We start from the raw sequence: 16,815 nt of genomic DNA, 5'->3' as shown, positions 1-16,815 counted from the left end.
CGGCATAATGTAACACGTTGTTTTGAAACTATTATTATTTAAGTTAAAATCATCGAGATTTTAGACATAGTTCACTCATTGAAAAGCCCATTAACAGACTATCAGTAAATAAAGTGTTAAACTGATAATGAAATATGATAAGAAGATCAATGTTAACATTTTCTGATTTACCTTTTTGAAACATAATGAGATCATGAAATGAACACAATAAGAAAATCAAAGACTAGTAGTAAGAACTTACTTTTATTAATCTAAATGTCTATAATTTTATACAGAAGTGACACTCGTGGACGTAACAAATGGTCTATGTCACAACGAAATAAATATGTCATCAACCACCAAAGATGACCATCATTGTTTAAATTTTCGAATGATTTCTTGTTCGACTTTTGCATTCTATACATATAGAACTAATGTATACTACAAAATGAACGTGATTGTACAAAGTTGGTTTCGTTTCTATCCTCTCTAAATCAAGAGACTTTCGAGAGAAGCGTAGCGCAACGAAGAAAAAGTTAACTCAATGGTTCACAATTGAGAAGATTGACTCCCTCGCGGGCGTCGCGAGGAAGCCATCTTCCTGACGACCAGAACAACAATAATCCGTGGAAATGAAAGAACGAGGGTTCTATTGCGTCACCGGCCGGTCAGCAGACCAATTAACGCCTGTTTCTCTTTCTCCTTCTTCCGGACTGACTCCAAATTTCGCTGTTTCCAGGAGCTCTTGCGCAGCTTTATAGGACGCGAGCCCACGTATCGTCCTGAAACCACAATTTCCTTCGATGAAACAAATAAGTTCCATAACAGTTCAAAGTCCGCCGTGTTCCCAACAACTCGTTTCATTCAAAAATAATCTGCTGGTAACACGGTACTTAGTAGACTACAGATATTTATGCAGAATGAAAACTGTCTACGCTTATTGCAAGAAGTGGATATTGCACACAGATCTATTTCTTCTTACCAATAAGATGCAAAGAATGTACGACGTTTAGTTTCTTTCAATATTTTGGCTATTGTGAATCTGATATATTCACTTCTATCATAGATTCATAAAAATCCACAGTCTAGCAATTAATATCTAAGTAAACTGCGATCATTCGCTACGTACAGAAAATCATAATTGTAGTTCAAAGATTCTAAACCGACTCTCTGCAGAAAACTGTGCAAGCGTCAACCGTAATATTTTCCAAGAGAGGGAAAGAGCTCTCTCGAACGATTTATAATATTTTATTTGCTTTGATTTGAAGTAAACATTTTCAACTTTTAAATTATTTATCATAAGGATCGTACAATGTTACGTGAATTTTTTAGAAGAAGAGCTCCAGAGGCAGGAACTTAAGATAACTCCTGAGCCAGTTCAGGGGTAAATAAACTCCCCGCGAAGTGGTTTTCATGAAAAACAAATTACAAGGTTCCGCACCCTCGCGAAAACACTGTTGGAGGGGTGGTGCTACGTATACCTTGATATTCAAAGTAAATGCTTTCCGAGTTTGTTGTTCGTACTCGAGATAGACAACACCCACGATCATTATAAATATTTTATTACGTTTTTTCCTCGTTGTTTTTCGACAACTTCGGAGGAATTTTGTAAGCGTCCGATGCAAATTTCTCTTTGCGATACCAGATATTTAAATTTCAAACATCCATTGTATTTACACATTCCCCGCCTACCACATACGTAGATCCGCCTGCGTATGTAGTAGTTCATTGCTTGTATCCTGTTCTAGATCATAGCTTCCAAACGTAGCCATTCAGAACATTAAAATTTTCAATCCAAATTTTGCCTTCATTGGCAGTCTAATTTTGGAATATTCAATGATTTCATTGCCGCAGGAAAAACATTTACAACATTTTTGCGGCGAGTCACGTGGAACATTGTTAAAGTTGTTGCATTTTTAAGGTCTATGCTCGTGGAAAATTTTGCGACGTTCATTTATTCCAGAGTAGAATAATACCACGATGTTTCTCTATTAAAAAATTTCTCTATTTTTTCACGAGGCAGAATAAATTCTCCAGAGTTTTTCCACCAATTTAAATCGCCATTAGAATAACAAGTTTCAATCGGAACAATTCTAGCTGCGCTAATACGAGAAAACGTGTCGATCTGTCAGCGGCGCACAGTGGTCCGGATTGGCGCAAGGTGTGCCGTGACCCTATAACTCGTCATTCGTAAGAGGTATAAACGCGAAATTTAAATTGATCAATGAAATAATGACAGATTATGGATTAATTAAGAAAAAATACATTAATTTTATTACTGTTACTATTATTATTATTATTATTATTAATATTCTAATTATAATTAGAACTATTAGTATTATACTTCTTATTATTTAATTATTAAATCTAACGCCTCTGCATCTAATTCCTATCCTAGAATTTTTTCGGGTGTTTCGTGTTCTAATTTGTTTAAAATCTTTATGTCGTGCTTCAAGAGTTTCCTCAGAAAGTTGTCCTATTGGTACTAATGCATATTGAATAATGTCAGCTTCGTGAATTAATAATTTATGTACGGAAGGTAGCATGTAATACCACCCATAAGTTTGTTCATAATATTTTGCTGTATTTTATATATTCTTGAAATTTGTACATATCTATTTTATGAATTGATGATATTACCTGCAACAAAGTACGGATTCCCTAAATTAATAATAATAAAATAATTAATAATAAATAATATCAATAGAAATATTATCAATAATTAATTAGTCTTATCGAAATCGTAACATAGTAAGTGTTATGATCTAAACAGTTCCTTCGAATAAGGCAGATGTTTAACTCTTCTCTTCACGGAGTTTGGAGATAGGCGCGCTAACGCGTCCAGCGTTAGGAACTTTAAACAAGTATAATTTGAAAAGGTGGACGAAGCTGGAATAGTTTTTTTTTAGTCGTTTAGAGGAAGCTGTCCTGAATATATTCCAATTTATCACAGGGTGGGATTCAGTGGGACTTGAAAGATATTCTCTACCGAATATAACAAATTTGAAGAATTTGTAATAGTTTATTTGACAATATTTTCCCAGCACATTTTGTGTGAAAATTATTATTACAGGAATGAATTTTAATCGCAAAAGGATCCCCTTTAATGCAAAAAAAGTTTGAAATCAAAATATTAGATGGTTACGTCACAACATCGAAAAGAAGACATGCAGTTATTTTTGACGAAAACCACTATTCTTAGGAAGTCCGACTTTAAACCATTATTTCTATTACAAAATTGTATTAAATCATGCAAACATTTTTATTTTCGAGGTTGGTAGACATTTAAGAAGTAGTATATATTCAATTTAGATCGATATGCGAAAATTCATTTTTTGGTCGAATGGCACACCTTGCGTCAATCCGGACCACTGTGCGGCGCTTCAAATTATTACGAATGCAGAAATATAAGGCAGGCCCGCACGAAATTTCACGCGAATAACCGCAAGATTATCGAGTATGCAAGATATCTCATACTCCGAACGAATTTTTACGTAATAATGACGAGACTCCGTTTATTTTCTTCGAACGGTTACGAACGAAAATAAAGTTCTTAAACAATTTCCGACCGTTAAAATGTTTTCAGGAGTTTTGCTCGTTCGTCACCGATTGCGTAGGGAACGCAATGGGTTGGCTCGATAATTTCGGAATAAAAGGAACGGAAAAAAAAAGAGTCGAAGGAACAGAGAAGGAGGAGGAGGAGGAGGAGGACGAAGAAGAAAACGCGTGAAGAGAAAGTAACAGCCGTTTCGAAAAATTAGTTATCGAAACGATGCATCGTCCGGGATCGTCCTGCGGCCAAAAATATTCTTCGAGATGCATCGGTAAGAGCGGTTCTATCTGGGAAAGGCACGCGACCTCGGAACACAACCATTAATTTTCCCGGCTGTTTCGCGATCGCCCACGCCGTCACCCATCTATCCCGCCACTTTCCGTCTCTTTTGGAAACGCGAAACTCGAAACACGACAAAAGAGACGCGTGACTCCTCCCGTGACGGCCCACGAAACTCTAAAGCCTTCTACGCATTTGGACCTGGTCTTTCTCAAAGAATTATCGACGTTTTCAAACAGTAACCTACATAGCGACGATAGTTCGTACACCGTGGTGCTTTATGCATTTATGAGAAAATTAAGTGGCCGTGACTCGAAACAATGGCAAAATTTAAATGATTGAAGTATACGTACACGCCATTCTCAATTTGTCAAATTTACTATAGAAAGTTGTTTTGAAGTGACTTTTTATTTCTGGTAACAAAGGCAGAGAATTTTTATTTTACATACAGATCCACTATTTTGTGATCAATAAGTCACAAAGTTGACCATTTATAATCCTACATCGTTTCCAAAACACGTATCTATACCTCCAGTTGCAGATCAAATTGATAGAATAGATAATACTGGTGATTACCATTTCCGAGATTTTTGTAGAAGAAAATCTAATTGAAATTGTAACAGTTTTGACATTTAACAATGCTGATTATTTGCAGGTCTATTACTTAATTGTAGCAGAGCCACGGATCAGGTGTGTAGCCTTAGTCAAAGCGATCGCAAGGTTCCACCTAGACAAGTCCAGGTACCTCAAACAGCCACTCATATACCTGTTCAAAGTATCATCATTTCCGTGGTTCTACTTTTCATAAAGCATTAACAACAATGAAACTGATAAAGTCTCGCAATCACTATTGATCACAAAATATAAAAGGGGGCTTTGCAAGTACTCAAGACTTATCGATATAATTACCATTACTATCATCGCTATCATTGTCACCAATTTATTTTCTCTGATAACAAAAATGCAAATATTGCGCCTTACTTAAAGAGTTAATAATTTATTTTATTTCGTAGCTCAAATGCGTTCATAGTTACAGCTTGAAAAGGTTCAACTTTCAGCTATATTTTTACGTCGTCCCTTATGCTTCTAATAATTAAATAATTACGGTCTAACGTTTCACCACATCTACAATAAAAATTTCGAAGATGAAACTAGATTAATCATAAACAAACAAATATATAAGGAAACGTTTCCTATTAAATGTGGCTCGTTTATAGTAAACCTGAGACTTTAATTTATTCAATAGCATTTCATTGGACATATATTATGATAAAAAGCTATAAAAATATTACCCCTAGTGATCCGTGCCTTAGTGACGCAGCCTTAGTACCGCAATCTATCAAGCTGCAACACGTGTTGCTCAGTAAGAATATCAAGACTGAACTTACTTGGACTTTTTGTCATTTTTCGTACAATGATTGCTTAAATTTAGAAATTTATTCAATCTAAAATAAAATGTATAAAACCAATCATTTCGACTGTCCATGGTAAATTTAGCGTTAATCAGAATGGTAACGCCGTTCCTCAACATTTCCTTCAATTCGTCATCGGCCTCCCACACGCTCACGAATTCTTCTCGAAATTCCGCGAGTTCTTTCTAGACGACGCGTTTTCCCAAGCTTACCAACGATTGCAGACATCGCGCGAAGTAGTCGGGACCAATCGGTGGAACACATGCGATCCACGATCCGAAGCGGCGCCGAGGCTGGATCATGGACTACATGTGCTCGAACTACTTGTTGCGTCTGACCGAATTCTCAGCGCGCCACTTGTCGCGCTCGATGCCCGCATGCCTCCCTTTGTGAACGAACAATGAGACGCTGTTAAAGGCCGCGATTTGTCATTTTCTTGAACCGCGATCGGCAAACCTGACCCGAACGAATCCGAATTTCCCGAGACTAATTTTCGAACAATCGACTCGACGCAGCCTACAAACTTCTAAAAATACAGGCACTTCTTGCGTACATCAAACTTAGACTTACATTAACCCTTGCATGGAGAACGCTTTTGTCCATGCTTCCTATGAAGTCGCAACTATATCGGATTCCTATGTAGCAGTTTTATTTCATATAATTTCAAACGTTCGTTGAGTAATGAGTAATCCTTTTATTGAATCTTGCAATATACCATTAACCTCACCTTTTCCACATATAAAATTTGGCCGTCTTATATATAACTTTTATATTTAATATGAATTTTTATTCTTAGTACAAGGTAATATAAATTTCATTACAAATAATTAATTCGCATCGATCCCAAATAATTGTGTATAAAATTTCATTCGCTTTACAAATTTATTATGAACTTTATTATATATAATTACTCTACAGTAATCTTGAATTATTTTAAAAATGTTATGCACTTCTTAAATTTAACATGTATTTTATTACAAATGATTACAATTAAGTAAATTCAACTTGCATAGAGATAAAGGTGATGTACGAAAGGATTAAGTTTTAATGCAAAATCTGTAACTATTGTAAGCACGAATAAAATTATATTTCAAGACACAACAAGAGGATTGCTCTTCACCTCGAAGATGTTCATTCAAAACTATACGAAAGACGCTTCAAAAAAGAAGCATTTGAATATGAAGGGGAAAGTATTTTCTTGCAACATCCAGAACCATGATAGGAAACTCATGTCACGGTACATAAAATAGTTTCTTAACACTTTGTCGCCCGTTAGCGTATAAATCGTCTTTTCCCATCGATCGGTACCCTGTGAATCAGTTGCCATAGTAACCCTTTATTTGTTATCTATTATTGAGGTAAATGTGTTAAATTGTACTACAAGCTTCAATATTGTTATATAAATTTTTAAATATTAACACTAAACGTACCGGCAATTTTTCTACACCTAATCTTACCATAGAATTTTTGTCGGTAAAAAATAAGCTACGAGAAAAACGGAAAGTGGGAAATTGAATAATCGGATGATATAAGAATTTACAGAAAGTCAAATGACCGACAGAAATAACAATAAATGTAAGAATTAGAAAAGTAAATTTTCAAAAGGGGTCATTTGACCCCTCTTGGTACGTTTAGTGTTAAATACCTTTCGCGATTGATAAGATAAATAAAATCGAAATAGGAACGAAAATTTTTACGACCGGATGACCGGTCGATAAAGTGTTAAATATCAACTTCCAAGCCAGGCAGACCAAAACCTCCCTTAAAGTTCCGAAGCTCGATGCTTCGAATTTTGCCTCATCGCGCTAAATGGTCCGTTACTTCGCGTTATTTTTGCAAATGTCCACCAATGTCGTTCTCAGGTGTTAGATGGCCGACGACCTTAATTCTGCTAGAAGAACGCTCGTAGCGAGTTCGTAAGTTGAAATACGAGCACCTTGGGAGACAATATGTTTATTTTGTAATCGAGCGTGTCCCTCGGCTTACAATAAATATATCGACGGAAATATGCCTGGCATTCGAACAGGAGAAGAACGCGTGGTCACCGCGCGGATCGCGGAGCATTCGTGTATGACTCTGATTCATCGGAATCGCTTATGCTTCGCGATCCGAGTATCATAGTCTCCGAGACAATTGGAATGATCGTTCGGGACGATCAGAGCAAAATTCAGAAAGAATTTTCGGGGCGATTGCTCGACTTTCGCCGCCATAAACGATCACATAGCGAAAGAAGCCGATGCACTCGAGCGCGGGGTGCCATCAATTTTGCGCTCATCGGCATAAGCGAGCGATCAGATGATAATATACTAGGAATAAAATAGTTCCACAGTCCAAATATTAAATCAAAGCTTAATTAAACGGATAAACGAAAACATTGACCCTGTAATACTTGTTTTGCGGCTTTATACTACAGTTAGATTAGATACGGATTGTAGTCTTAGAGGGTTGAAGCATTGACATAAGTGAATGTTTAGAGGCTGACCATTGGCAAACTAATTTTATATAATTCTACAGATTAAAAAATGGTGAAAATTTCGTGCATAACCAGTGTCTTTATGGAATTTCAACGTCTCGCAAGCACTGCGGCTAGGCTTCATCAAGATCCCGTGGCACGTCGATACAGTCTCAATGCAATGCGATGTCTCATGCTTTTAGATAGCATGAAAATAAAAATGAAAGTAAAAAATTTATTAATAAAAATTAAGCAAATTCAATTTTAACTTTATTAAGCTGACAGTTGAGAAAGTTATATACACAAGACTGATACATGGTCTACGTTATCTATAGAAACCCGAAACGCTATGAACGGTTAAATGTGTATATACATACATATCCTATAATGAATGAATGTAATACGAACAACATTTCGGAAGAAATTCATTCGTCATGAGGTCCGAATAGGAGTCTAAAAACAAGAAGAACAGTTGTAAGACCATCAAAACGAAGATGAATAAGGAGGAGAAAGTGAAGAAAACGCAAACGAAGAGAAATAAGGATAAGAAAAAGATGTCGCGAAACGTTACGTTCCAGAACGCGGAATTTCGATGACGTCGTGGACGCACCACCGACGAAGACGATAACCACACAATGACAGCGATCCGATCTCGATGACGAGCGGCAAGGAGAGACGAGGAACCGAAGCGACGGTCTCTTGGACCAAGAATTAAGAAGAGCAAGTCGAAGAGACGCGATTGGCTGTTCCCCATCGAGTGGAGGGGTCGTCGACGGGGGCGAGAGGCACCGGTCGGGTAGGGGTTGCTGAATGAGTAGCGAGACGTCCGGCGTCGCGACGCACTCCGTCCCAATCACCCCGACGGGCAAACCAATGTCCGACTGCTCCGGTGAAACGATCCAGAGCCGAGAATCCTCGTCGACGGGCAACCGAGCGAAAAGGATCGACTGATCGAGAAACGAACAGACGGCCGTGTCTCCCGACGAAGGTGAGTCATTTACCTGACGTAGCGTTGACCTTTGCGATCGCTGGACGACGCGGGACCACGATCTTTCATTACAAAATCGTGATCTATGAATTTAGGACCGCGATCTTTTCATCTAGGACCGTGATCACTGACTTCGAAAGTCATTGTGACTTCTTAAATGTTAGAACCGTAATCTTTGATTTCAAAATCGTGATTTATTATTTTAGTACCTTTGATTTTGGAACACCAATGTTTGATTAAACGCGAAATCAATCCTTCCTAAAGAGCAAATGAAACGTTTGTTTAATTACTGCACATTGCCCAGTAGTTCATCTCCTAGTTACCCTTCGATATTTGTGTAGAGTACACTCGTCGTAGAAAAATAAATTCGCTTCTCCTGCGGAACTATTAGCGGTCAGAATTGTTTTAGGGCGTTTGTCTATCGCAAGCTAATATTATGTAAATATAATTAAACTACTTGTACTTTTGTTAAGTAAACCATCTCTTTACTTATTTTTATAACATTACCAACAATTAACATTTATATTGAAATTTTTTCGATGTTTAATCTTATTGGAACATGTAGGTCCAAAGGATATTTTCATTTCAAGTATTCAAAAATTTGGTATACAAATGTTTTGTAACTCTAACTATTAATTTTTTTGTTTAATAATTGATATGCAATAATTGATATTTAAAAAAAAATCATCTAGAAATATTTATCATTTAATTATTTCCCGAATTATTGAATTATTTAATTCATTTCAGTCTTGCTGCAAGTGTACTTGGAAAAATCTAAATAGAAAAATATAATTAAATTTTAAACAAGACATATTCACGGTGAAAAATTAAATAATTTCTGTGATAAATTTTTGGATTTGCAAGATCATTTACACATTTTCCAATGGTATCTATATGATCTTGGGTATGAAAAATAAATGGAAGCAATTATAATTAAGAAATAGCTATGATAGTAAAGTCGATGGAGATAATTTAATTTCGTAAATAGTTCAGATGACGTCCATTAACTTTGATACAGTGTTGACTAGTTCTCTTACATTCCAGACTAATGTAAAATGCACATGCAGTTGTTATTGTTACTGGTACCCAATGCCGCGCGAAGGTTATAACATTACTGTTATTGTTGAACTAGTATTGACCTTTGCTATTACTATTGTGATAACAAAATTATGTAGTGACATTCAGAAGTACACACAAATAATAATAGCCAGAAGAAAAGACTGGATTGAAACAGTACTTCAACATTAACGCGAATTATATTAAAAAAAAAAAACAAGATTCCATGACCCGTATTTCCTTAGCACGGCTTTGTATTTCACGTAAAAGAACGTCGAATTATTTTTTCTGAATATTATTATTTAAAATTGTAAGATATTTAGAGAATTTATAGCTTCTCTTTGACGATGATTTTCTCATATTTCGTAAGAGGATACGACGTATTTAATACGATACATACAGTGAATAAAGTTATAGACCCTAGTGAACTAGTTAACTTAATTCCATGAAAAGAAAGGGCAGAAAATTTGGAAAAGCAGCAATCATAAATAAAGCCTTGCCCCTCATGAATAAAATCTCCAAACGAAATAAATAAAGGGTGGACAACGGGGGTGGGAGATTCATTGAGCTCCGAGACATTCAGGGATATTTAAAATGGAGAATACAGAGGTCCATTTTATCATGATTAGTTGGCATTGTGTCTTCATATGAATTGTTCAGAAACTGAGAAATCTGGCCAAAGAAACAGGCATGCCCCCTGTTGCATAATTTTATTGTTAGCAGGTCGAGTTGAATATGCGCAATTATCGCGGTGTTGCCACACAAAATTTACTGTGACATTTTGTAGTCCCTAATTGCCAATTGATTCCCGGATATTAGGGAATTGTAGGTTCCATATTACACATAACCGGAATATTCAATAGCCGTCCGTCATTAACACGAATTTTGTTTCCACGAATAATCAATGGGGTGTTACAACTGCTCCGTGGATTTACCATTGAACAACTGATTAACAGCAGATAAATAGCTATGGCTATATGCGTAATAACATGAATGTTGTATTATCAATTTAGCTAGAATGTTTGTTTGCATTTAATTGGAATTCTTAATTGACAAAAATAGTGTCACTGAATCATCACTGCTTAAATAAGTTACCATTAATGAATCAAAAGGATCTGAAAAACAATTTCACTTATTGCAGTCAAATTAATTAAAATATTCCTCGTTATATGAAAAGTTTTCCTTTTTACTGAAACAAATTTATTTGAATTTGTCTTCTAGTATAAGTCACAAGCAAATTATTTCATAAGCTATAATAGGAAAACTGTTAACAAGTTGAATACCAAAATTAGAGCAAAAGATTTTTTTACGTTTACAGTCTTAACTTTGTCACATCTAGAATAACCTGAAAAGATTTGTTTAACACGATATCTGTGTATAAAAATTAATTAACTATGAAGACCACCTTATTCGAATATGAGCCACACAGTAATCGACGCGATAAATATTAATAAGTACAGAAATATGCTAGAGAAGAGTATCAAATTTTCAAATATTGGACCAGGGGGGTTCAAGACCACCGCATTTTAAACACCTTTTTCTGAAAGCAAATTGATCCTAGGCATGGTCCAATTATCTTTATAACGCGTACTTTACGGGTTAGTTTACGGGTCATCGTCTCAGATTGGTGTTACCGAAGTCACCCACGCTATTTCTCATCGATATTTCTCACCCCTTATGAGTTCTTCATCATTACAAAGAGTTAATCGCGAAAGTCGGGTGAACGATTCGAATAAATTGAAAATACTTTCTATATTTTCTACATGCTAAGGAATATTAGAAATCCAAGCAATAACGTTAATTTCTCAACATTCAAACAAATACTTATCAAAATATCATTGGTGTTTATAAAATCCATTGGATATGAATCCATTGACCAGATATCGACAAAACATGGCTTCAATTTCATTCTTAAAAATAAAATGAAGTCACATAACAATAAATCTGCTAACTTTTCCTTTCCCAAATCTAAACGTCTTGGAATAAATTAAAAATAAATTGCAACAGCTGCTTAACTTGATACAATCCCCCAGAAAGCTCTTAACACGTGATAGAAGGAATAGGGAAACTGCATCAATGCATAAAAGAGATTACTCCAAAAGAAGAGAGATGCTATTGAAATTTTTGGAAACTCAGACCAGTATTTTTTTGAACTCCAGCTTAAAGCAAAAACGACGATACATGGTGCTGGCTCCAAAGAAACTGTTTTATATGAAGAGAAATGTAAAGGTTTCGATTTAGGAAACACGTGTCACGTCTCTAATGCACTTCTTATGCACATCAAAATTGCTACATTATTATCAAGAAAATTTATCTAACAATATAAAAGTAATTTTAAAAACAGGCACACGCTTACAGCGAATTTCCGATTATTTTGTATAAAAAGAAAAGTTTGTTTTTTAAAAACTGTAAAAAAAATACGACAAAATTCTTTAGTCACACTAGTAAAAATATATGCTTGTTAACAATCTAATTTTCTAATCAATTTGATTCTCCTATAATTAATACGACAGTATTTGCTACCAATCAATGTCCGCATGGCAATGACAAAGCTTTGTTCCGTCACAGGCCAGTGATATAGTCACTAAAATCGGCAAGTGTGGGAGTTTCGTTGTACTAAATTAAGCTGGAATGTTGTATAAATAGTCGCACCCATTGCAGAAATATCTCGAAAATGTAAACAGCCCAATCCCCTGTCGTCGAATAGGGAATTTGCGAGCGTCCTAATAACAGTCATCGAGACAGCGCAATCGTCTTACGCATTTCTACTGGCATCGTCACCAGCTTTTGATTTAATTTATAATCGTGGTTTAGTTCAGGATAACAACTCGACACTGTTCAAGCCCACGTGCTTGCATTTCCGAAGTGACCAAAGTATCATTTTTACCCGTTGCGCTCAATATGACCCTGTAAGGAATACTTAAACTTCTGTTCTTCCTACAATGTCAATTTTAAATAAACTAAAAATCATTCTTTCTTTTTTATGTAAATTACAAATCGGGTGATTGTATCATATTTAACTATGTCCACAAGAAAGGATAACATTTTTCGGTTTGAGATCTTATTTCTTTTAAAGTAATGTACTTTATGAATTTTAATAGCTGTTACTTTTCTTGGATCATATTAGAAATGAAAAGAGGATCAGCCACTCGAGGTTTTTTACAGATTACTGCGTTTTTCAGGATTGGAAAGGAGAAAGGAAACAACGCGCCGCTGTATCCAAACCACGATACACGTTTCGAGGAAGAAACGTCTGACGAATACGAGATCGATAACGAACGAAAAGCCTAACAAAAATGATACCCCCGATTGTTATCCTCATTTCCGCGTTTACCCCACTTTCAAGTTTGGTTCTGGCTGTTCCTCTGACCGATTTCAAGAATAATCTAAACAGAAATGCGATTAACGCTGTGGTGTCCCCCTGTCCCGCTAATGAACCTTGCTCGGAAATATTGCCAGTAATGGAAGAAATTTACGGGAATATTCCTATAGAAGAAGTCAAACCAAAGTATGCATCTCAGTTTTAAAATGAAACGATTTGGTATCCTCAAGAACCTTGATTAAAAATTAATTTTTCTATGACTTCCAGATTACATGTACGAAGAGAAGCAGCGAGCGTGGATCCTAACACGCTCATAGACTCGTGGGGCGAGAATGTTCCTGTGATAGATAAACGGGCTGATGCATTGTTGCAAAATACTAAGCAAGCTAAAAATAAATTACCGAAGAAGGATATAATTATGTCACGTAGCTGGGGTGCTAGCGGAATGCCGTTTTCTGTTCTTTACATGAGTCCTCATAGTCTCCGTACAAATCATGCCAGTGAGAATATATTAAAAACTGTCAAATAATAAAAACAATAGATTATAGCTTGGAAATACTAATATGTGAAATTGTTCAAGGTACTACACAACAAGAAGCGCCAAAAACAAACGATGCTTCTACACCTTCTGCAACACATCCTGATTATCGTATCGCATTGCGCAATGGAGGTTCACCACAGCCAAGAAGACAATATTCGATAATACCACAATTGTTTATATCTTACGGATGGGGCCCATTTGGCAAATGAGAAAAATCTACCAATCGAAGTACTACAGCATTAAATGATCTCATAATTTGGGCAACTGCACAAATACTCCTAGAAATTCTTAAATGTACATCTATAAAAACTTAATTTAGAACAAGTTTCATTTCACTATAAATTCTACCTCAGACACCTTTTCTCGTACATAACTTAAAAAGAAGCTGTAAAATAAATAAATGATCAATTATTTTTCAACTCACCATTCATCTCTTTCATTGCTTTGATGAAATCCTGCGGATCTTTGAAGGAAACGAATCCGAAACCTTTCGTTTTGTTCGTTCTTTTGTCCCTAACTACTTTCGCTTTTTGAAAACTAGGATATTTGCCGAACACTCTAACCAACATTTCGTCTGTGACATCATTTCCTAGGTCTCCACAAAATATTCGGAAATCATCTGCATATAAAAAGGAAACATTATAAACAATATTGAAAACAGAAGAAAATTCATAAATGATACTACGAGATTGTAAAATAATTACCTTCATCCCATTCTAACAACGATGGATCTTCCCATATTTGTCCACCAGCCATCCGAACTATTTTCTTGTTTTTCTTTCCTTTGCCCTTTGGATGACTTTCTTCTGCACTAGCATTTGCCATAATAGAACTTGCTTTTCCTTGACTAATGGCTAATTCTGCTGCAGTGCTAACTCCTTTTACCTTTGGTTTTTTCTTACTCTCATCTTCTGGGATCTTTGTATTGATAATCTGTTCAATAATTTCTGGATGAATCATTGGTGCTGATGTGGATTCATATGTTTTTGGTGTGGCAGTTAAACATGGGTCCACCATGTTTGGTAAATACGGGTTACTTATCTGTGCAGGTGATGAATATGTTGTAATAGAAGGAACCGTACCTATATCACAAAAACATTGTTATAGGAAATATATAGTACAGAAACATACCTATATATTAACTAGTTGTATAATAATTTACCTTGTCTTGCTACTTGCTGTGGTATTAACATTGGAGGTGGCGGAGGTGGGGGCGGTGGAGGAGGTGGTGGTGGTGGAAACCCAATCATCGGTGGAAAAGCTAATGTTGCTGCTGCTGCAGCAACAACTGGTGAAGGTAATTCATGTTGTTCTAATTGTCTAGCTACTTGATTATATGTATTTGCACCGATTACAGGTCTAACAATTGGTGTAACTAACTGGCCACCAATTTCTGCCTCGAACCTAAAAAATTATTCAACCTTATAGTTAGATAACATTATATTTACATTACCTACAAATGTTTAACCATATTGTTACCTGTATATGCACTTGTATTAATTTATTTGTTTTCTATCAAACAAGCTGTTCAGAATAATATAATATGCAACTTATTATCATTTCAAGAACATAAATACAGTTCACGCGAAATGATAACAAAGAAATCCTTAGGAAGGTTAAAATATTTATGTAGCTTAGAAGTACAAATTACCTGTTCATTTCATCTTCCATTTGTCTCAATTTATCCTCCATTTTGATATACTTCCTTTTTTATATATTCAAAGATTCAAAAGTGTATTCTCTTTCTTAATAGATAGCTTTATTTCGATAAAACTTCACCATCGATCTATAGAGATTTCTTGTTGTTCTCGTCACTTCCCGTCCTCTATGTGTATGCGCTGGGCACAGACCATGGCTTACAATCCGTGCGGTTCGAGTCTATGGTCGAAATGTGGACTTAGATTTAAAAAAATTCTATACTAGCGCCGCGAATGGTACCGTGATGAACTTTTGGTAATTTAGCCTGAATTCGTGGACTATATCACTAATGCTCAATCGAAGGCGGAAGTGCACGATTACTGTTCACATGCGCTCTATCTTGCGATCCATATTTACGTGAACTCGACTTTTCAGATCATTTCGGTTAACTTTGGATGTCGAGAAAGAAAACGAATATGGCTCTTTCTTATTAAAATCACATTTTTTGTAATTCTTACGTTGATTAACACAACTGCGTTTGAAGGATTGAATGGATTTGAATGAAACTTTATTATATGTTCGGCCGATGTAAATACACGACACAACAGATTGACACTGTCAGCTAACCTTCCAGATAAAAGCGATTCTCGATCGCACAGTGCGGCCGTCAATAAACAAAATTCAAAAAAGTTACTGCTTCATATCAATTCACATCTGTTTCTTCATATTCGTTCATGTGATAATGCACCCATATTATTTAATTAATAAATCCTTATTATTTATTAATAAACCATCATGTTTCCATAGAAGATTACATTCGCGTAGACAACAAAAGTTGTCTAATTGTACGTTAAATTCTTCAGGCTTCATTACTACTAATTGTTATAACTTCCCTAAATTTATTATTTTATAGAGTGGTGTTCTTATGAGCTATATTTCGCCTTTCTACCGTTGATGATGCTAAGAGAGAATTTTTTCAAATCTGACAACACTGATTGGAATACGGTTTCACTGTTGCGTGGCTTTGGGTGGGATTTAGGGAAGTTTGGCTGGTTCGGATGCCCGTGGAACACAAAAGTGTTCTGCTTGTGTAGGACTTGTAAAAATTAACTAGTTACACAGAAATCGTGTAACTAGTATAGAAATCTGGTAACTGAGTAAGAGAGAGAGGTCAGAGAGGGTTCCGAGAAGTCCTTGTCTAAAGATTTACGACGTCCTGTCCTTGAGAGATCCAGGTTTGCTATTGTGACTCGTCTAGTTCAAGTGAAATTGGAGAGATACTTACGAGAGGCTACGTGACTTTCTCTACATTCCTCGATTAGTCTCGCTAAATAAAAAAGGTTCAACGAAGAATTTCGCGGGAACTCTCTCTCATTATCTCTTTACATATTCTCAGTTATTCCTCTCGGCCGATACTGTATCCCTATATAACTATACGATATAAATCTGTATTTATATTCGAATTTCCCTCCTGTCGGCATCAACTAAGTTTATAATTTGCATAACCAGAGGCGCTTATTTATACCTATGTCACGTGATCACGCAACATCACGTTCGGGATTAGCTTCCTAAATCCGTGATTGTAGTTGTACATT

The 16,815-nt window shown here is 35.9% G+C and overlaps 2 protein-coding genes across 2 annotated transcripts; one reads left to right on the top strand and one right to left on the bottom strand.

Annotated features, from left to right (window-relative positions):
• Positions 1-230: 230 nt before the first annotated feature.
• On the bottom strand, positions 231-15,824 carry LOC144471474 (uncharacterized). The gene is made up of 5 exons (XM_078183545.1): positions 15,234-15,824; positions 14,745-14,986; positions 14,287-14,664; positions 14,007-14,201; positions 231-761 (listed from the first exon to the last, which is right to left on the bottom strand). The coding sequence occupies exons 1-5, from the start codon at positions 15,272-15,274 to the stop codon at positions 637-639; spliced, it is 981 nt and encodes a 326-aa protein (XP_078039671.1). The 5' UTR covers positions 15,275-15,824; the 3' UTR covers positions 231-636.
• On the top strand, positions 7,898-14,002 carry LOC144471475 (uncharacterized). Its single transcript, XM_078183546.1, has 4 exons — positions 7,898-8,663; positions 12,902-13,227; positions 13,309-13,541; positions 13,622-14,002. The coding sequence occupies exons 2-4, from the start codon at positions 13,016-13,018 to the stop codon at positions 13,789-13,791; spliced, it is 615 nt and encodes a 204-aa protein (XP_078039672.1). The 5' UTR covers positions 7,898-8,663; positions 12,902-13,015; the 3' UTR covers positions 13,792-14,002.
• Positions 15,825-16,815: the final 991 nt, after the last annotated feature.

The sequence above is a fragment of the Augochlora pura genome, chromosome 6 (assembly GCF_028453695.1).
Source record: "Augochlora pura isolate Apur16 chromosome 6, APUR_v2.2.1, whole genome shotgun sequence".
Taxonomy (NCBI): Eukaryota; Metazoa; Arthropoda; class Insecta; order Hymenoptera; family Halictidae; genus Augochlora; species Augochlora pura.
This window is presented reverse-complemented; position numbering and strand designations above follow the sequence as displayed.